Here is a 23186-nt window from a genome sequence, read left to right as displayed (position 1 = left end):
AAAGCCCGAATTTTATGTTTCAATAAGAACCCCTCTAATTCTTCTAAGATCCAGTGATCTGATTTCTCCTCTAATGATAAATCTGCCATCCCTGGAAATAGTCTGGTGAGCCTTTTCTGTATTCCCTGTATGGAAGTGCATCTTCTCTTAATTATGGATTCGAAATTGCACACAATACTACATGTGTGGTCTCAACTTGGACAGTACAGTTCCTGTATGACTGTCCTCAAACCCTCTTGTAATGAAGAACAACGCTTCACTTGTTTTCTGAACTTTTTGCAGCACATGGATGCCTGCTTTTAGTGACAGGTGTACAAGGACTCCCAGTTCCCTTTTTATGTCAATACTTCCCAATCTATTGCCATTTAAGTAACACTGCTGTCATTTTTCCGATAGAAGTAACTAACTTCCTCCAAATCATGTCAGAGAGAGAGGGAGGTAGTGAAGAGAGAGAGAGAGATGGCTGGTGGTGATTTAACCTGAGAGGAGAGGGGAGAGGTTGAGTCCTCTCCCCTCAGCTGAGGGGAGAGATTGAGTCCTCCATGGTAACAGGAGAAAGTGAGGACTGCAGATGCTGGAGATCGGAGCTGAAAATGTGTTGCTGGAAAAGCGCAGTATGTCAGGCAGCATCCAAGGAGCAGGAGAGTCGACGTTTCGGGCATGAGCCCTTCTTCAGGATTCCTGAAGAAGGGCTCATGTCCGAAACATCGACTCTCCTGCTCCTTGGATGTTGCCTGACCTGCTGTGCTTTTCCAGCAACACATTTTCAGCTCCTCCATGCTAACCTCAACCACTGCTAGAACTGAGCACATGTTGTTGGCGTCACTCTGTATTGTGAGCTAACTGTCCAGCTAACTGAGCTAACTAACTGAGGAGCAGGAGAGTCAGTGTTTCGAGCATAGACTCTTCATCAGGAATGAAGGTCTATGACCTATCCTAAGAAAGTAACTCAGGTGAAGAGCACTCCTGATGAAGAGCTTATACTCAAATCGTTGACTCTCCTGTTCCTCAGATGCTGCCTGACCGGGCTGGGCTTTTACAGCACCACATTTTTTGACTCTGATCTCCAGCATCTGCAGTCCTCACTTTCTCCCTGAGCTAACTAACTCCCTATATTACATATTACAAATATTTGTCCACTCATTCAAATTACTATCTTGAAGCTTCTTTACTTCCTCCTCACCTCTTAGCATACACAATTCCACTTATCTTTGTGTAATCAGCAAACTTGGAAATAATACATTTGATTTCCATATGCAAACCATTGGTCCATATTGTAAATAGCTGGTGTCTAAGCGCTGATCACTGCAGTAACTCAGTTGTCACCACCTTCCAATCTGTGAAAAACCGATTTATTCCTACCTTCTGTTTCTTCTCTGCTCAGCAACTCTCATGTTCCATTCCTGAGAGTGCGGCAGAAGGCCTCAGAATTGGACTGAGACTTTGGAGTCTATTAGGTGCTGGCTGTGTCAGCAGGAATCTATCTGTCACAAACATGGCCCATGATATTAGCTGGACTTAGGTTGAAGGAGAAAATTGCAAGGCTGGAACCTTCCTTACCCACCTTGCCTCAATAATTCTGAGGGACAGTTCCGGTGGGGTATAATAAAACTTACTGACCTGCTCAGCAACCTAGGTGGAGTCCCAACATGGAACCTCGACCTGGTTACTGGAGGCAAGGATCTAGTAGTTGAAAGACATAAGGCATCAGGAATGAAGGTCTGTGAGCCATCCTGAGAAAATAATGCAGATGAAGAGCATTGGACACTCCAGTGCCAACTCACCAAATCTCCTTTGTCTCATGGGCTCCCCAGATTACCATTGTGTTGCGAGTTTTTGCCAGGTTCATGATAATGAGGAACCTTCCCCATGATCCAATAGATCCCGTTGGAGGGTCCTGGCATTTAGGGGAAAAGCCCATTAATTTGTGGGCTCTGGGAGTCGGAACTGCTTCTGGGTTCAGAACTTGCAACTCATTGAGTAGGAGACACTCCTTGGAATTTCAACAAGAACACCCCTTTATTTGGAATGGAGATAGGTTCTCTGTGCAGTTAAGTGCAGCCCATAGGCACTCGCAGTTGGAGGCTAATCAGAGGGGTCTTCAGTTTTCAGGAAGGAACTGATGATAACTAATGGTAACTGTAAAGGTGCTTTATCTTGGAGGTGCCCCCTCTACAATCTCCTTAAATTGTCCCTGAAAATGGAGAAAATTGAGCTAGGTCACCATTGTGTTCCATTTCGTTGTCTGCATATATCTTTGAGATATTATGTTAAAGGTATCCTTACAAAAGAAGCAGACTTAACCATGATGCTACTATTATAGTTGCCCTGATCTGATTCTGTCCACCCCATTGCTCCTTTAACCCTGTCCAACAATCTCCCCATCCCACCTCACCACCACCACCACCACCACCACCACCACTTTTCTCTGGATTTGGAAAAACGCTGAAATGCCAACATTAATACAACTGTCTATGTACCTATTTCACAACTGCTGGACACCCCAACTTGCACATGTCTGAATTAGAGATTTTTTTACAGGTGTAACTCTATGTTTAAGTTCAAATGTAAGGTCTCTCAGGCGACGTTTACTTATATCTAAGTTTGCAGCACTGTGTTTTCCTGTTTGTATAATTAGCACGCTTACAGTGCTCCGCGAGTGATGATCACATGCAGCAGATGTGCTCAATTAAGACTTTATGAGAATTTGTTTAACAAATAAGTCAAATAACGAGCGAAAGGGAATGAAACATTGTTTTCCATCAGCTGGAATATGGCACATTATTACTTTAATGGAAGCCTTCTGAGAGTTTTTCTTTTCTTACTTGCCAAAAGTTGTGAACAGCTTCTGTCTGAATTTGGAATAAGCTCCTCAGGCTAGGCATTGCAAAAGCAAATCTGTCCTGGAATGTTTGCTGCTTCTTAGTTGATCCTACCACTCACAGTCAACAAAAAGCCAAATGGAACTATCGTTCTGACCAGCAGACTCACTAGATTGAGTTCTGAATGGGCTTAACCTTTTTTTAACTTTATAGCAATTAAAAGCAATTAAACATTTAATCTCTAAAATACAAAATTTAACCTCAGCAGTAGAATAGTACATTTTTCTTAAACTCTGTGTAAATGGGTGGATGATTTAAAATTTCACCCAGCGTGCTACACATGGGAGGCTTCTATCTTTTTTAGAGAGGGTATCATCACAGTTACACAATGTATTACCATTACAGAACAAATGTTTTTTTTCTTGAATTTGTAAGTTATTTATGCTTTGCTTTAGATATCATTCCATTACATATTCAAATTTTGGTCTCATTCAAATAAAATGTATGAAAAGACAGTTAATGATTTCCAATCTACAGAAAAAAAATTAAAGCACCAGCAAAAAATGATCAAATTGGTTCATTTATCTCTTGGAAAAAGAGACAAAGTGACCTAAGATTGAAATCATGAATGCTTTTCATAAAAAAGATAGGGTGATTGCACTTATTGAAGAGTGAAACCAAAAGAATAGAATTGTTAGCAAGAAATTATGTAAAGAATTCAGAAAACATTTCTATCCTCAGATAGTGATGAAAATGCAGATCTTGTTACAACAGAGAGTGAAATTTGGAAATGACATGTGGTAACTAAGTATTTGTAGGTTATTATATATTAAACCATCACATACTGTATTTAGCTTCTTGGTGGCAAGAACTTTAGAGTGACTAAGAAGACAAAAACAGGAAATATGTCTTGCCCTAATTGCTACTGTTTTTCTTTCATAAGAAGATCATTTTGAAATGAGTTAAGGTCTTTTGGTTAATCAAGTCCTCTGCTTCTACATTCTATGGAAAACTTTCCTAGTGAACCAAAATCCGTGGACAGTTTATCTAAACTCTAAATGAGGTGAGGTGTTGCTGGAGAAACTCTTGAATTGCAATTAAATGCTTTTTAATGTGTTGCACACCCAACTATTATAATGAATTGGAAGTGCAGGTGTTGCACTGGGGTGGACAAAGTTAAAAGTCTCACTACACCAGGTTATCATCCAACAGGTTTATTTGGAAGCACTAGCTTTCAAAGAAGCAGCAGCGCTCCAAAAGTTAGTGCTTCCAAATAAACCTGTTGGACTATGACCTGGTGTTGTGTGATTTTTAACTATTATAATGAATCAGAGAGGATAGATTGGAGGCTTTAATAATCTTAGCTATTTATTGAATTAAAATCAGAAAGAGAATACTCATGTTTTAATGTCTATTGATCATCACATCAGTAATGCTGAATGTAAAGGGTCTTTTAGCTAATAATCAGGCAAACCAGACCCAAGTTCCAAACTTCCAGCTCAGCACTGTCCCCATGACTTGCCCGGACTTGTCCTACCTGCCTATCTCCTTTTCCACCTATCCACTCCACCCTCTCCTCCCTGACCTATCACCTTCATCCCCTCCCCCACTCACCTATTGTACTCTATGCTACTTTCTCCCCACCCCCACCCTCCTCTAGTTTATCTCTCCACCTTTCAGGCTCTCTGCCTTTATTCCTGATGAAGGGATTTTGCCCGAAACGTCTATTTCGCTGCTCCTTGGATGCTGCCTGAACTGCTGTGCTCTTCCAGCACCACTGATCCAGAATCCAAATATATCACAGACAGCACTGAGTTGAATGACTTTTGGCTGTTATTTTGAGTCAAAGTAGCTCCCTGTTACTTGATTTTTAATATTGATCGGAATTAGACAACCAGCAATAAAGACAGAAAGTGCTGGACAAACTCAGTACTTTTAGCAGTATCTGTTATTGTTTTGAGTGCCATGAGTTTCTCCAGCACTTTCTGTCTTAATTTCAGATCTCCAGCATCTGCTGTCTTTGTTTTAGTTTAGACAATCAGCAACTCTGTTTAATATCTCATCTGAAGAATGGCACCTCTGACAATAAGCTTGCAATAAATTCATTGTTGCACCTGCATTATGCATTAACAATCCTGATATAGGTCTCCAACTCCTGACTTTCTGTCTCTGAAGCAGGATTCTACTAACTGTGAAAAACTGAGATACTGTACATGCGACAAAGTTTTTTGTGCCATTCAGGAGCTCTGGATGTAATCAGTGTTTGTTCACGTAGAAGATTGCAATCAAGAACATTGGACTCCAATAAATACAAATTGAAAAACATTTTGCTTTGAATTGTGGAAATCTTAATCTGAAGCCAAGCAGTGATATCATTGCTGAAGTATGTAAGAAGTAGAGTGATTGATCTTTCCCTGCACTGAAGCAGTGAGACTGTTGCACTGCAAACCAGCAGTATTTGAGCCTTTTGAAGGAGCTGGAATTGACATCTTTGCATTGCAGGAATGAGCTCCCAGCCTGATCTATGCATTCCACTCCCGCCTGTCATGCTCCACATTGAATGCATGGCTGTGGGTGAGAATGGGAGTAGAATGCATTCTGCCTGGAACTGTGGAAGCAGCTAATAGTGATGGTGAGGTGTAGTTTAATGAAACCTTTGTCATCAGTAGCCTCACCAATAGCAAGTCCAAAGATGTGCAGGTTAGGTGAATTGGCCATGCTAAATTGCCCATAGTGTTAGGTGCATTAGTCAGAGGGAAATAGGACTGGGTGGGTTACTCTTTGGAGGGTCAGTGTGGACTTGTTGGGCCGAAAGGCCTGTTTCCACGCTAGAGGGAATCTAAAAAAATAAATAAGTTTATGAAGCAAACTTCACATCCCTGACCATCCACAGCGAAAGAAAATACTTATGAACTTTTATCTTGTAGCCAAATATAGAGTAAGATTCCATAAGTAGCAATGAGATAGCCAGCTTGTCAATGTCATTTGTGTTAGTTGAACGGCAAATGTTGGTTAAGACAGCACCTTTTTCTTTTTCACCCAAACACAATGAGATCTTTTTATTCATATTTGAACAGACATGGAGCCAACATGGAAACAAAAAGCCAAATGGCCATCTTCTGCCCTGAAATTACAAATCTGTGAAGTTTTAAGGATGATACCAATGCAGCATAAGATTCTCTCAGTACTGTGTTACTTGCTGTGGCCTCAGGAACAATCGCCTAACTTAATGATGAGTGTTATGAGTGAGCCTAGATCAATAGCGTTACACTAGCTGTGTAACATAAACCTTTCAAGAATCCCAGCAAGTACTAGTTCACTAGTTATTCAAGAAGGATTGAACAAATGGCTCTCCAGTGTATCTTACTGATGGAACACTCTTCCAGTCTGTTTGACAGTTTATGGCTAGCATGATGATTATCAATTGTATTCAGATTACAAAGAAACTTTCACTGATGAAAAGCTTCATTCTATGTCATCAATGTAATTATTCTTGAGCAACTCCTGGTGAGGATGAGATATCCTCTAATTCACAAATTGCCATATTTGCTTATCAACTTGTACTGCTCTACAGTTAGCCTTGCAAAAATGGCTTAATGGCCCGTTAAACCCATTGCAGAAAGTTAAGATTAGTACTTAGCAATGTAAGAACCTTTCTGATGAGGTGATTTAAGTTCCAGCAATATCAGTCTACCTATACATGTAAATTGGGAATCATTTGAACTGTGGTATCTCATGCTAACAGATCCCAATTTTTTCCAGAGATTACTGAAATTTAAAATATGTGTTTTTTTTTAGATACTTACTCTTCACCCAGAGAATGGTAATCCTCAGAAACTCTCCCTCACAAAACATGGTTGAAGCCAAAATATTGAATATTTTCAAGAAGGAGTTAGATTTTGTGCTTAAGGCTAAAGAGATCAAAGAGTATGGGAAGAAAGTGTGAACAGGGTACTGAGATGGATGATCAGCCATCATCATATTGAATGGTGGAACAGGCTCAAAGGGCTGAATGGCCTTCTCCTGCTCCTATTTTCCATGTTTCTTTCCATCTTCTTTTCCATCTTTCTCAATCTCGTCTTTCATTTCTTTTTCTCTCTTTCTGGACTTCATTTGACTTGACTTCATCATCTTCCTCCATCAGGCAATTAAAGAAACAAATCTCATTATTTATGGAGATAGACTATTGAATCCACCATCCACCAAGGCCCATGAAGATCCATTGTCCTCATTGCATTACCACCAGCTCACACTTTTCAGATAATAAAACTGAAGGACGAGGGGAAATGTAAAATAATTGGGTGTGTACACTCCAGTAACTTTGGACTGATATTGTGTTGATATGACAGATTAGCATCCTGAGAAGACGCTCTGTCCGGAATGTTAACAGAGTGCTGATGGTTCTGCATTGTGTTTCCAGAATTTTCTGGTTTCATTTTAATTTCCAGCATTTGCAGTTTCTTTTTGATATATTTCATCAAGCGCGCTCTGTTTATAGTGGAAGGGATGGTTTTATGAGTCTCCACCACAGGCGGGCGAGGGCACCTGCTGGTACTAAGGACTGCTAAAATTGCCCCCAGGACATAACAGGAGGAAATGAGGTTTTAAGCCTTGAAGGGGGTTATGTGACTAAAATAAATACTGTGTCATTCAGCAGGAGCTATGATAAAGTCCAACGTCTTCCCCGGCATATATAACGTAAACGTTGGAATGTTTTGAATCAGTAACTATTTGATTGTTTCTAGTCTTCCGATTCCAGCTAAATTTCTGAATCTCAAGCCCAGCTTTCAGAAGTTAAGCACTCAAAACAGGCTGTAAATCTGACTAAACGTTGCTCGCAAAAGCAAAATATTCCACATGTACCAGTTTAATGCAAATTAGATGCCTGTAATTAGTTCTAGAGTGGTAATTTAGTGCACAAAAATAATTATTCAAAACCTCTTTTTTCCAATTAATGCCCAAGACAGAAAAGTCTGGTTTACCCTTCTCCCCCTCCCTAAAGAAAACAAAAACACTGTGCTAATGTATCATTATATCATCTAAACAAACTTCTAAATAGCCAGGCTGTAAAGAAAATCATGTAAGCTGCATTCCGTCTGAAATTGTTCTCCTTAAGAGTTACTGAGCGAGAAGGACATTGCGGTATGTAGGTTTCACATTGGTTATTTACCTTTTGCTAGTATATTTTCATGTTTGCTGTATTGGTGTATGGTAGACGAAGGGATTTTCCAAAGTTTTTCTTGAATTTGGCCATGGGAAACAAACTGGCAGGATTACTTTTAACACTTCAATATTCTCAAACCAAAGTTTCACATGATAAGACAACTCCAGATAAAGGTTATGGCCCCCTCAATGGATAAGGAATCACACAACCCACAAAGCAAGCATAGTATTCCCAGTACCTGAAGCTCTGTGCCAGCAGTCTGCAAGATAGTACAAGATAATGTGTGAAATGTTATCAGCTGTGGCTCAGTTGGTAGCTCACTCATCTCTGAATTAGAGGCTAGTGTGTTTAAATCCTACTCGAGAAACTCAAGCAAAGAATGTAGGCACAGTGTTCAATGGAGTACTGATACATGCTGCTTTGTTGGTGTGGTCTTTCACATGAAAAGTCCTAGCAAAGCTCCACTGCCTGCTCGGGCAAATGTTATACATTCCTATGTACTATTTTGAAAAAGGAAAGGTAAACAACACTCACTTTCCTCCCAATATATAAACACAAACTCACCATCGTCACATTGGGCTGCTCCTTCATTAGAGAGAGGTGATTGGTGGTAGTTTAAACTCATGGTCACTACACTTCAGGCAAGGGACAAGGTTGAGAAGGAGAGTCCTTCGTGGTAACCTCACTCAGTGCTGGAATTGAACTTACACCTTGCCTTCATGCTGCATCACAAACCAATCAATCAATCATGAATTGGTTGATATAAGCTGTGTTAGCCAATATATATATCCCCCAACTATATCACTAAAACATTATCACATTTGCCAATTGTGGGGGCTCAAGGTGTGTAAATGAGCTGCTCTGTTCCTTACATCAGAACAGTGGCTGCACTTTAAAAGTGTTTCATTCATTAAATATGCTCATGAAAGGTATTATTTAAATGTGAGCCTTTGCTCGGCGGATAATGCAAGCAATAATGGACCGAGCTAGCTATTGTTATGGAGAAAAGGTGTCTTCATTAGTTCCACACCCACCAAAGAATAAGAACTATAGTTGGAGATCATGATCAATTAGTTCATGGTGTAGTGATTTACATGGACAAGGATGTTGAGGGTCAGTTCTGTTATCCTTTACGAAGTGGTTGACATAAGTTGTGTTAATGGTTTAAAGAAAAACATGACTGCATTAAGGGAGTGAAAATAGGAAAATGTCTTACTTGCTATCCAGTGTACCTGATATAGAAGCCTTAATGTATAGACATTGGCTGAGGAGAAGATTATGCTCACTGGTGTTGTCCTCAACTGTTGATCGCTACCATTTATGATCCATGCTCAAGCATGACCTGGCTGAGGTAACAGAGGCAGAAGGTGGAAGAGAAATTGAACAGGTCTCACAGTATCTGTGGAAAGGGAAACAGAGTTAACATTTTAAGACCAATGTTCAGGTTCCAAAGAAGAACCATTGGGTCTTTGTTTTACTCTCCCCACAGATGCTCCAGACCGACTTTAGCTTTAAATTATGGTGTTAATGGAGACAATGGCACCTGGGAAACTATACCCCCGCTTGAATATATATATTATATTTATAAAATGTATATGAAACTGTACCCGCCTTCAGGAGAAGAAAATAGGAGAATTGGGGGTTGAATAAAAGATTTATTTTAAATGTGCCACTGCCTCCACTAAAATGTCAAGCATGTATTTCAGATGAATATATCTTGCGTTCACACCTTTTTAATTCACAAAGTAATTTGGTTTTGAACTGAATCCTTCAAATGATATTTGGGTGTTTGTGTCAAAACAGCCCGGATGACATGAAAAAGATAGCTGGGAGGAGTTGCCAGGTCTGACAGTAAGAGGGGGCGAATTGGCATAACAGAACTACAGTGTACTCAGGGGGAGGTTTGATTTTGTTGTTTGTTATATGCTGTAAGCAGAGTTGTTTTGTTCGTGTTGAGACAATAATAACTGAAGTGTTGTCTCCTGTAGTGAGCTCTTTACCTGATGTTACATGTTTCATAAGCTTGTTTGTGCAGAAGTGATTCCCAGCCTGAGGCACTGGGTAAATCTCATTCCCACCACACTCTTCCACTATAGCTTGCAATATGGATTTTAAACAAAACTTGTAAACTTCCAACTGTGCACGTATAGGATTTTTCTGGACTTCAAGGTTTTGCTGACTGTTTGTTCCCCCTTGCTCCCTCCCTCCTCGTTATATGGACAGGAGTCAGAGATTTCCCTCCTGGGCTAAAGCAGAGTTTTTGAAATCTTCACTTTACTGGTCGATTCAGTGACGAACTAGTGCAGTACCTGATTTCTACCATTAAGTGCTGTCAGTGAGCTATGTAAACAGTTTGGCAGCTCCCAAAGGCAGAAACTGTCAGAACACTTTGCAGAGTTAATGTTTAAGACATTTTTCTCACAGTTATGATATAGCCCAAAGCAACAGCAATACTTTTTAACACTACCTGACCTGCTGAGTACTTTCATACCAATGAAGCCCATAGATCTGACTTTATCATTAGCACTTGTGTCCGATAGAAAGTATGGCACAGTTTTAACACTCTTCATTGTTTTCCTTTCAGCCTAAATTAACTTGTCTGGAGACACTGAACTTAGGTCATAATCCATTGAACAATGAAGGAATCCATAGACTTAAAGAAGCATTGATAGCTAATCGATCAGTCATTCGTCTAGGGCTGGTGTCAACAGCAATAACTTGTGAAGGTAATTTCTTGAAATGTTATATTGATCATGATCTGTCAGTGTGTGCCATCAGTATCCCCCAAATGTGACTTGAACTTAAGGATTTAGCGCAAACTCACATTAACACAAGAATCCTGAAGTTTCAATCTGCTATTCATTGTTAGCCACTGGCAGTTCACCATGACACCCCCACAATGACCCCACCACTACCACCCCAGCTCCCAAACCCTCCCTGTCAATCCCTGAGCCAGCACTCAGTGAAATCAATTAACATGATGAGAATATCAGTGTTAAAAAAACCGAAATCCTTGTTTCCTTAGGTGTAACAAGCTTTTTAAGAATAACTATTGCTGAATGAAAGATCTGGCCCTGAAAATAATGATGAAGCCTCTGTATGCTGATCAATTCATGAGAAGTTTCAATCATATATTGACTGGCTTGTTATTGTTGTTAAGATGGTACTGGGGGTGATGTCCGACTTGCCTAACAAGCCTACCCAAGCACTGTCAGCAAACCTACTGGGGAAGGCAAGTGGACTGACTCAGCTTGATTCAAAAAGCCACCTTGTATTACATTGTTCACATAAGCCTTCAGTGAAAAGCTATCAGTATACGGTCTCCTTGCTATGAGGAAAGTTCAGTGCCCTGATGGTGTGTGAGCTCCAGAGTGTTGGAACTCCTTTTATGTCTTGAGTATAAACTCTGGCAGATGTGTGAGAGGCAGTACTACTATGGTCCATTGGTAGCTGCAATAAACTGACAGACATTGATTTCACAAGAGGCATCTGGTGGCACCCAACATCCTGTGAGACAGTCCTCTGACGTAACAACCTTACAATTCTAATTCACATTCACAGGAGTTTGAAGCATTGAGTAGTCAATGGCATGTACCCTAGCAGAGCACAGATCTTTCATCCTCTTGTGGCATTGGAGCCAAGCCCATTTGAGCCAACCTCAGGTGCTGATGTCTGAAACCACCTCTGTCCAGGTTGCTTTCATCAGTCGGGGTGACCTCTTATTGCCAGCTGCAGGGAAAAGAACTTGGCTTCTCACATGCACAACCTTCAGGAGAATCTTGTGGGAGACATTTTGACAAAGCTGTGGCACTGCTTTTCGCCTGGTCTCTCACATCTCCGGGGCTGCGTTGGGGTTATGCACAGAGACTTGACTGATGCTCCTGGGTTGCAAGGAGTGAAGTACAATTCAACACTGAGAATCCTCAGTAGGTTACATTAATGTCAACTGTACAACATTAAAGTTCCCACCACAGAGATCACCAGATCTGTCAGTCTAGCTTTCTTTGAGGCCAGTCAGAACCCCGCTTCATTTGCCGCTTGCTGCAAAATCTGAGCCTCTATGTTCCTGTTGAATTTTAAACAGAGTCAAATATAGATCTAGAAGAATCTAGCAGTCTTACCTACATCTCAATGTAGGAAAATAGTCTAGATGTTGGAGCAGAATTTTATCAGGCACTCAACAGTGGTGAGATATGTAGTAGATTCAGGCAACTTATTTGGTAAGATCCATCTGGATGTAGAGATCATTTCATCGTATCGTGATACAAGATTCTCACTAGGCATTGGTAAGTTCTCGGTTGAACTTACCAAACTTACCATACAAACTAGCCACTAGGAAAACCAGAGCAGGTTTTCGGCAGGTTCAACTCGCCACTTCCTCCAAAACACCTCTACGTTGGACACCAGGTACCAACATCTTGGTACTCACTCCACGGACACTGGCCACATGCATGCCACGTCCGCATACATCCAAGTTAGATTCCAACCTCTATGAACCATTATATGTCTAACCCATTTAAAGGAATCTTTAATACTTCAATGGTGCAATTGGGTTGTACCAACAACTAGCATCATAATGCTGTCGCAATCAAAATTGTATGTTCAGATTCACACAGTTAATGCAGGGACCAAGGTGCATCTTTAGGCTCTTCACTCATCACAGCTCTGTGTTTACATGGATGCTTGTGGCATCCTGTTTGTTCCCCCCTCCTCCCCACCCCCCACCATTGCCCCCCACCCAGAGATATCAGGAACATATTATGACTATCTTGCCATTTAGTGCAGACACAAGGCAAGAAGCTTGCCACAGTTGTCAGTAGGACTCATTCCAGTCAAGGTGGGTAACCTCTACTCAGCAGAACCCAACACAATAAGTCAAGAGCAACTTCCAATACCAGTACAGGCCCTGCTTGAAATGATCAGAGTCAGGATCATCTTCTGAACAAGGGGTGAGGAGTTGAATGACCTGCACCACATCACCCAAGCTGACTATTTCTCCCCTATTATGAGCTATTTTTCTCTTGGAATGAGAGAGTGTGAGAGAGATTAAAGAATTATGTAAATTGAAAGTGCATGGCACAGCTATTAAAGTTGCTGATGGTCGAGAGGTTTCCTGAGTGAGTGAATGAGTGTGTAGGCCACACAGAGGGCATGCAGTGTTAGTGGTGTTGCAGATTGAGGTAGGTGAGAGTGAGTGGGGGAAGATGTTATATGCTTTAGCGAGAGTGGTCATACACGAACCTTCATTGGAGGTGGATCCAGTAGTAGGTATAGAGTGAACATGAGGTATTGAAGAGAAGAACATGGCACTTATGATGGACATTCACTTCTTTCAACAGTGCTGATGGCTGGTCTAACCTGTGTGGCAACTTCAGACCAGAATGGCATGGACTGGTGTCATGGCCTTTAATGCTGCTCCCGGCAGGGGAGAGACAATCTCATCTCATGCACCATTCCATCCAATAGGAGCTCTAGGATATTGCATATTCTATTTTCCCATTTGCCATGTTTGGAGGAAAAGTCAGTGGAGGGTGGCTCTGGTCTAACAGTGCTTAGTAACAGCCATTTAAATGTGGTGTGAGCACCAGGCATGATACTCAATTCTCCAATCTCCAGTGAAAGGTGGAGATGCTCTGGGGACAGCACATTGAAAGAGCAGGCGGAAATCGAATGCCGTATGTGCCATAGGGCGGAAATGGCAATATGGCAGCGTGTTTGATAAAATAATGAGAGAAAATGCATTGAGCTTTGCTGCAAGATTCACTCCACCCAACTCAACATGATTCGTAAAAAGCCAAAAAACTGTAAGATTCAGCCCATTGCCTAATTTCTCTGGGTCTATGATATATTAGTCTATGTTGTACATGATTCTGGCCAAAATCTGTTGAAAGAGCAACACACTTATTTACAAATGCTTAGTATAAATATTTATACTCTTTTTTGATGAAAAGTTTGAAGATGTGAGTTTTGGACTAGAAACATCTGACCACTGACAAATTAGTCAGGATGTGTGAACAAACTATATCCTGACTCCAATCTGCCCTATAATTTAAGTTTTTCACGTTATGTGGCAGATGCATTGAATTGCATGGGTCCTTTACATTTTATTTGCTTGGCCCCCATATGCTTAATAAAATAAAAGAGATGACTTGCAAAGGAACATTCATGCGGCTGTACGGACAAGTGGCCCTGCAGCTAGAAGGAAGTTTTGCTTTCTGGCCAGTTTGTAGTGGGTTTAATTACTAATGTCACCTAAAGCGTAAACCTGTTTGTTTAAATATTATCTGTCTACACATGGTTCAATAGGTGATGTGCTGTTTAGAATCAAGTTGCTTCACTTTGGAATACTGCAGAAAAACTAAAATTGTCCAGTCCTAATGTTGGAACCTTACATCTAGAAACAAATATTGTAGCCCATTATCAGACTTACTTAATCTTAACTTTCAAACAAGCAATATGCGTAGGTTTTATGAAATTGTTCCACATGATTTGGTAACATGTTCATTTTAACTTACTCTATTCATTATTGCAAGTGCAGCTTTACCTAGATTAAAATGAATGGTTAAGTGCTTTATTTAAAATACTGAACAGAGGAATTTCATATAAACATGTTGAGTCATTTGCAATGAGCTCTGCAATGAGACCTGTTGGAGATTAAAAAAGGAAACACTGGAGATACTCAGCAAATAAGGTTAATATACTAAGAAAACTATTCATGTCTCAGGTGTAAAGTTTTATTGCAGAATAAAAGGTTTTATAACAAGAATATTGACTGTCTCCTGCTTTCTCAAGATATGCTTTCCGACCTGTTGTATATCTCTAGCCTTCTCTTATTTTACTTCAGATTTTCATCATTTATGGGTTTTTGCTTTTTAGTTATGACATTAATAGACTCTGAATTTTCTGAATCTATTCTGAATCTATTCATAGGGAATGAGTTGCATTAATTTTTCTTTTTATCAATATCTAGGTGCAGTAACCACTGCTGAGTTTATAGTGGAGAGTGCTGGGATTCTAAGACTGGATCTACGAAGGAACAGAATTAGGACTGGAGGTCTGATGGCCCTATCTCTCGCACTGAGACTAAATCATTCATTGGTCAGACTGGATTTGGACAAGGAACCAATGGGTGAGACAGTAAGTAGGCAAGGGTTGGTCAGCGAGTAACTGCTTTAGGTGAATTATTACTTTTGCAAATTCACTCAGCACACTTGTCTTCACAGTAGCTTGAATAACAATATCTTTATGCCACCTGGATAAAGGAGAGAGTGAGACCAATTATGTGATGAAAGCTTTGCCAAAATTGAAATAGCTCACAGCATATTGGTAAAATTCCTAATGAGATGCAAAGATAAAGATGCCTATAAAATATGATATGGCCTTTGATGGAGTTACTGTAGTATTAAATCTCTTTCTGCCAATTACATCTCTTCTCACAGTGATGGAATTGTGCTGGGCACATTTCAAGAGATACCAATTTCAGTGGTGTACATTGGACACAAACTGTTTTGTCATAAACGCTGAATGGCAAACCATTCATTTTCTTAACTGACAGGCACTTTTATGCACTCCAGCTGGGGTCTATCAACTGAGGTATCTTTTTACAGTCAAGGTAGGGTATTGTGCAGTGGTAGCATTCCTATCTCTGAGCTTGGGGGTCTGGGTTCAAGATCAACTCACCCTGGAGATATGTCGTACCATGTCTGAGCAAGTTACTTGAAAATTGTTAGACCCTGGGCCAGGAGCTTGGTGTTTTAAGTCCCAGCTGCCTTGGTGATCTGATATAAACTGTGTTGATCGTTGATTCAAAGATGATTTAAAAAAGCATGTTGGGGTCTATAGCACAATGTAGTGCCCTACCTCTGTGCCAGAATGTCCAGTGCCAAGTCTCACTTACCATAAAGTGTACCATAATATGTTCAATATTAATTCTCCAGGATGATGCCAAGGTACAAGTTGGCTAAAGGAAGACTTAAACAAATACAGTTCTTATGTGTTACCAGAGAAAATCCACTTTAAAATTTTGGGAAACCAAAGATAATAGTTTATCAATTCCTGTTACTAAGAAAATGAGGTTAGTGTATTGAAGAGGTACCTTTACATAAAGAGTTGTTGAAAAATGAAGTGGTTCATCACAGACAGTAGTTGAGATACAGACCTTTGTACCTTTTAAGGGAACAGTTGATAGATATTTGAAGATAGAGGTACAGGACTACATTAACAGACCAGACACAAAGGACCAAATGGTCCACTTCTATGCTGCTAACTTCTAACATTTGTTTTTGTTTTCGTATTCATCTCAAAAGAAATTCTTTGTTAAGTAAGGATATGTAGTGCAAACTGAGGAATCCCCTTATGTTATATGAAGAATATGCTGTATGAATCTTATATATTAAAACATAATCCAACAATAGTTCTTGTTTGCAGTAGAATGAGTGCAATGGAGATTCAGCAGAATAATGCTGAGAATGTTTCCATACTGTAGGGAATCTAATCTAATTATCTAATGAGCAGAGATTGAGGAAATGGGACCTATGTTCTTTCAGGTTTTAAAGAACAAGGGGTGGTCTCATTTAAACTTGCAAAATTGTTATAGAGCATGACAGGATGGATGTAGGTATGATGCTCCCCTTAGCTGGAGAATCTACAACCAGAGGGCAGAGCCTCAGAATAAGGGGTCATATAGAACTGAGGTGAAGGCTATTTTCTTTACACAGAGACTGGTGAATCTTTGGAAATCTCTACCCTGAGGGCTGTGGAAGTTCAACCATTGATCATGCTCAAGGTTCAAATTCATAAGTTTCTGTCTGCTGAAGACATACAGTCGGTGCTGCTGTAAGGTGGTAGTTCTGCTCTCATGTAATTTTGTGTTATTAGAAAATCACACTAAACCAATGGTGCTGGAACATTATAATGTATTATAACCAATACATGCTTTAAAAGTTTGCGCTTTAGAAACACTGTGCCCAGTTCATCAATTTTGTTACAGCGAATTCGTGTTAACGAAATGCACGTAACAGCAGAATGATTTGTAAAGGGATTGGGAGACAGCATGGGAACTTTATATTGAGATCAACCACAATCTAGTTATGTGGCTGGATGGGGTGAGTGGCTTACCCTTGTTCCTACATTCCTCCTGTTTCTGAAACATCCAGCTGTCATTTTTGCTCACAGACACAGGTACTGTATTAACTTTAACACACGGAAAAAAAGAAATAATAAGTGTGACCTAAATTATTCCTGTCTGGTCAGGTAGACATTAAAGATCCCATGGAAGGGTTTGAAGTATATCAGGAAGTTCTCTGCATGTCATGACTAACTTTTAATGAACAACCAATGCCACCAAACATCTTGCTTTGAGCAATGAATAAATGACACATTAGACTTTTACTTGCCTACAGACATCCACTGAGGTGTTATACAGAAGATTCCTGAGATCCAACCATCCAAAACAGCAGTGTCCTCTCTGGAGATCTGGGGCATGGGTGAACAGGGCGAACAATTGAGTATCTCCTGAATCAATCAATTTGAAGAATCATTAATACGTAGTACAGTCTGAATCAGGAACTGTCAGTTAAGATAGTGAATTCAAAGGCAAATCCAATACAATAAGTGAGAGAAGGAAAAATTGTTAGAAGAAACTAAAGAAATAGAATGAAAAAGTAAAAGTAAAAAGCAATACTTGCTAGATTAATATTCAGCCTTAAATACTCACCAAACAAGCTTGATATCCCTCACATTCAACAAGAACCCTGAACCTGCATCTGACAACCTGAAAGTGCTTTACCATGCGCACAATGAGCTTTTAAGATGGTATGGGTGCAAGGGATTTTGGTGATAATTAGATGCCTACTGAATGGTGAGTTGTTTTGGGAATGGCACCAGGTAAGATGGGATGGAAATGAGATGTGAGAGATGCTGTTGGGGTGTGGTAGGTAATTAATAAGATGAGTTTGGTAAAACAAGGCAAGAGAACTCACTGGACCTTGCAGCAAGGAACTCTGCAATAAATCTGAGCAACTTGGACTTAGCCAAAAAAAAAGATTCAGCCCATAAAGTTTCTTTGCCATATATTCCATATTCTGTACTCCTGTATATTTCTTTTTAAATTTACAACAAAAATGAAAACCTGAAGCAACAGGTTATTAGCACTTATAAAAGTAACTTTCAACATCAAATAAGTTGCTTTGCAGTTTGTAAACTATTAAAGGTTTAATATACGGGAAACACATACGTTACTGGTAAGACTAGTTGGTACTCATGAGCAAACTACAGAAATATCACATTGTTCAATGTATTTGAATGAGCCAAATGTCATAATGCTATTTTCAACTCCTGAAGTGGCTGGACCACACCTCTTGACTATCACATTAACTGCATAAATGCCATTACTGACTTACAATGTTCGATTTTCATATAAAGAATCATGTACAGTATTAGCCTCACTAATTCTTTTACAGTTAAATCCATCCCAATTAATACTGATCTATCTTATTGAAGTGCTTTGCTATGTACTCATTGGGCACTACTTATTTAGAATAATGTGCTGAGAGTGAGTCTTAATGTGGATGAATTGAAGTGTTTTGGTGAGATGAACAATTTAAATGACAGTACTTCATAGCACCCTTTGAGCCACTTTAGGTTTTAAATCTCACAGTGAAGCTTACCTTACACAGATTTGATTTTACTGGTCTAGTCAAATGACGAAAGTTACAATATTTTCCATATCTTCAAGAGTAACTCAAAAAAAAATTTGCTGTTTATGTGGTTCTGCAAAATAATTCAAAAGATTTTTCTGTACACAAGACATGCTGTAGAAATATAGATCATATTTTTTGAACCACAAACAAACCTTACTGCCCAATAGCAGGTTCCTTCATAGATTTTGTTGTGTTTCTGCATGTGGCTTTTGAAGAATGATATTCTTTTGATCTGCCTGGGCTATTGACATCTCTTCGGTGATGTAAAGAAATCAATAGGCGGGGAAATATGTGCAGTCCAACATGCTTTTGAATTTCAGCATCATCCTGGAGTATTTCTTTAAAATATTGCATTTGATTAAATAGTGGCAAGGTAGCAGCCAGCCAGCAACAGCAGATTTAATTTAAGGATTGAAATGACTGATAGTGCATAATAAATTTTGATGCAAAAGTGTACTTACTCTGAATCAATTACAAACATCTGTAGCAATGTCAAATGTGATTCAAATGGATTTCCATGCCTTGGGGTCTCAATGGTGTGCATGCCAAATTGCTACACAAAACTATGTAATTGTTGTACATTTCCACAACTATACAACAGTCTTAGATAATCAAGTTTCTGGGGTAATTTCTGTCCCTGATGTTAGATCACTGGCTTGTTTCAACATTCCATATCCTGTTTAAATTTCAAACGAGTTAAAACTTGGTGTTACAATTTATTTAAGGAGCTGCATTTTATTTATGTTCATTCATGGAATATGGACACTGCTATCTTGGCCAGCATTTGTTACCTGCACCTATTTGCTCTTCAGAATGTGGCGGTGAGCTGCCCCTTTAACTGTTGCAGTCCATGTGCTATTGGTCTAAGTTCCTTTACTGAGATGTTTTACAAGACTTCATGGTTCCAGCCTTCTGATTTTAATATGGAGCAGAGGAAATCCTTAAAAGCTTCCAATATGTTGTCAACCACCCAGAAGGATCCTAAGGTCTACCCAGTTCGCTCTATTTGAGATGGCAGTGTTCAAAATGTAAGTGCAGTTTGGTTACAAGTTTCTCCATCTTATAGTTGAAGGCTTTGGCTATGGGGTTCAACAATATATTAGCTTTGGTCAGTTGCTACTCTGCACTGGTTGGATTTGTTACCAATTGCATCCAGTACTGCTCTCTCGTCTTTGGCTATTTCAGCATCATGCAGACCTACCTGTGACACCTATTTTCCTTACATGAATTACTTAAGTTACTCTTTAAGGTGGGTATGTTTTTAACAATGCATTTTTTTCTGCCCACAAGGATAACTCAAATTACTTGTAATTGTATAGTATTGAAAATAAGGGCTACGGGTGACTGTTTAGATTTGATGGACTTGGGTACAGTTTTGGGTTTGCAGTGCCTCAAAGCAAGGCACAGAGTGTGAGAAGAAAATTAATCAAAGAGCATATTCCTCAGTCTGCCCTGGTATAGCTTTTTGAGGTTCACACAACTGAAAATTTGCTTGCCCACATTATCTTGGCTTGAAAGAAGTACACATGTTTTAGAGGAGGGATCGAAAAAAGGGAAATTAAATGCTATTAAAAATAAATTGTCTTGTTGTTCAGCAGCAACAATATTGATTGAAAATTAGACCATGTGCTTTCAGCAATCTCCACATTTTTCTGTTAGAAAAGATTGCAATCTCCTTTATTGTGTTACCAATATGACAAACACCCCAGTCTGTCAAACTGAGGTGGCTAAATGTTTATCTGCAAAATATGGCCCCGACTATATTTTGTTCTTCTTCAGATTTGTACAGCTGTATACAGACCTCATGAGAGACTGAGTCTCACAGCTATCATTACACATGTTTTAATTTGCAGTGGTTTCCTCACAGCTGTACCCTATGTCTTAATGAACACACCAGTCGACCACCACTGTCCTTTCTGTTACACACAAAAAAAAGACTTATTGAATTTAAGTAATTACACTTCTCTACTTGCAGTTGCCAAGCAACCTAAACTCTGAACAATTAGATTTGTGGCCCTCCCCAAAGACTGCTAGGATATTACCAGCAGTTAAACATCAAGCTGACCCAATAAAGAAAGCCCCAAGTGAATTCACGAGATCAGAAAAAAAATGAAAAGACAGCTTTGCTCCACTATAATTGTACATTGGTTTAATTAGTTAGACATGGAATTCTTCCTTTACAGACCTGGAAGTAGACTATTAACTAGGGTTCAACTGGTAGTGCTTGATCAGTTGAATATATCTTTAACTATTTCTGCGGCAGTCCCACATTATGCAAGGCCATTGGTCAGGTCAGCAAATACACAGTACTTTGGATTAAATCGATGTCTGTGCTGTGATGTCGTCAACTCAGCAGCAACTGAGACTTCAATCGCTATATACACAATAAGATCAACAAATTCAGCATGGCTTCACCGAGTGGAGATCATGTCTGACAAATATGCAAGAATTCTTTGTGGAGGTAAGAAGCAGGATAAGTAAAGAGGATGCAGAAGATCTAATATATTTGGATTTTCAGAGATGTTTGATAACATACCATAGGGTGGCACAGTGAGTAGTTAGCACTTTAGCACCAGGGCACCCAAGTTTGATTCCAGCCTTGGGCAACTGTCTGTAGAGTTTGCACAAAGTGCAAATTGAGACTGTTGTGTGATCTGTTTCATGTAGACTTGGCTCACTCCTGCCATACCTGACTAGGCCTTGCAAGCTGAGAAGGTCTCTATACGTCACGTGAACCGCATGATGTCTTTGGGTATGCTTCCTGATCAACATCTCCTGGTCCTCAGATGTGGCGACTCTGACAAGCCATTGCTCCCTGGACCTAGAACACCTCACAGCAAAATGCCATCCCTAATACCTACCAGGTGAGTTCACTTCCACCATCCTGACAGCAGTCTACATACCACTCCAGGTAGATGTGAAGAATGCTCAGGATGAAATTTTCACTGCCACAAACACTGTAGAGATGAAATTCCCCGAGGCTTTATTCATCGTGGCCAGCGACTTCAAACAAGCTAACCTCAAGTGGATGATGCCAAAACACCACCAACACATCGGCCCAGCTAGAGGACTGAACATCCTGGAACACTGGTACACAACCATTCAAGATGGCAACTGCTCCATCCCATGCCCAACTTCGGAAAATCAGCACTGTGTTCCTCCCAGCCCACAAACAAGAGCTGAAACAGGAGGACACTTCACAGAAAGAAATACAATGCTGGTCTCAGGCTGCTTGGAGTCGATGAGCTGGGTCATGTTCAAGTACTCAGTGGGAAACTGAGTCAAGTACACCACCACTATAACAGACTCTATTAATAAATACATGGAAGACTACATGCTGAAGAAGTCAATCTGAGTGTGCCGCTACCAGAAATCTTGGATGAAACAGGAAATCCACTCCTTGTCAAAGACCAGGCATGCAGCATTCATTTCAGATGACCCAGATCAGTACAAGAGATCCAGATATAACCTCCGCAAAGCCATCAGAAATGCCAATAGGTAGTACTCGGACAAAGTTAGAGGTACAAATCAATCTTACTGACTCCCACAACATGTGGCAAGGCCTAAACAACATAACAGGATACAGAATGAAACAGAGCAAGATAATGGACAAAGACATCTCCCTCCCTGATGCACTCAATGCTTTCTATGCTCGGTTCAAGCAGAATGCCAGCAGCGCAGTGTTACCTTCCCAGACAGCCCTGGATGAACATGTTCATCAACATCACCGCTGCAAATTAGTCTGTCAACCCAAGGAAAGCGACGGGTGCAGACGAAGTCCCTAGATCTGTACTGACCAGCTGGTGGAGATACTCAATGACACCTTCAACCTCTGCCTCCTACAAGTCGAAACCCACAACTGCTTTAAGAAGACCACACATCCCCGTACCTATGCCTTATGGTGGCATGGTGACTCAGTGGTTAGCACTGTAGCCTCACAGCACCAGGGACCCGGGTTCAATTCCAGCCTTAAGCGACTGTCTGTGTGGAGTTTGCACATTCTCCCCATGTCTGCATGAGTTTCCTCTGGGTGCTCCGGTTTCCTCCCACAGTCCAAAGATGTGCAGGTTGGGTGAATTGGCCAAGCTAAATTGCTCGTAGTGTCAGGTGCATTAGCCAGAGGGAAATGGGTCTAGGTGGGCTACTCTTCGGATGGTCGGTGTGGACTTGTCGGGCCGAAGGTCCTGTTTCTACATTGTAGGGAATCTAATCTAAATTCCAGGGAATCTAATCTTAATGACTACTGCCCAATGGCTCTGACCGCCATAATTGTGAAGTGCTTCAAAAAGATGGTCATGGCCTACATCAACTCTTGTCTCCCAGCCTACCTCAATCCCCTATATTTTACCTGCCAATGAAATAGATCCACAGTGGATGCCATTTCCCCAGCCCTGCACTCATCCTTGGAACATCTGGACAAAAAGTACACCTATATCAGACCCCTGCTCATTGACCTCAGCTCCGTCTTTAACACCATTACCCCCTCTAGACTGATCTCAA

General features: G+C 40.3%; 1 protein-coding gene across 1 annotated transcript in view; it reads left to right on the top strand.

Moving 5' to 3' along the window:
* si:dkey-288a3.2 (protein phosphatase 1 regulatory subunit 37) overlaps positions 1-20799 on the top strand; it is a 97461-nt gene extending 76662 nt beyond the window's left edge. Inside the window, exons 9-11 of the mRNA XM_060828996.1 lie at positions 10571-10712; positions 14957-15123; positions 20662-20799. Of these exons, the coding sequence (XP_060684979.1) occupies positions 10571-10712; positions 14957-15123; positions 20662-20799 (447 nt within the window). The remainder of the gene's footprint in view (positions 1-10570; positions 10713-14956; positions 15124-20661) is intronic.
* Positions 20800-23186: the final 2387 nt, after the last annotated feature.

Source organism: Hemiscyllium ocellatum, chromosome 8, assembly GCF_020745735.1.
Source record: "Hemiscyllium ocellatum isolate sHemOce1 chromosome 8, sHemOce1.pat.X.cur, whole genome shotgun sequence".
Taxonomy (NCBI): Eukaryota; Metazoa; Chordata; class Chondrichthyes; order Orectolobiformes; family Hemiscylliidae; genus Hemiscyllium; species Hemiscyllium ocellatum.
The sequence above is the reverse complement of the archived record's forward strand: the minus strand, read 5'-3'. Positions and strand labels throughout refer to the sequence as shown.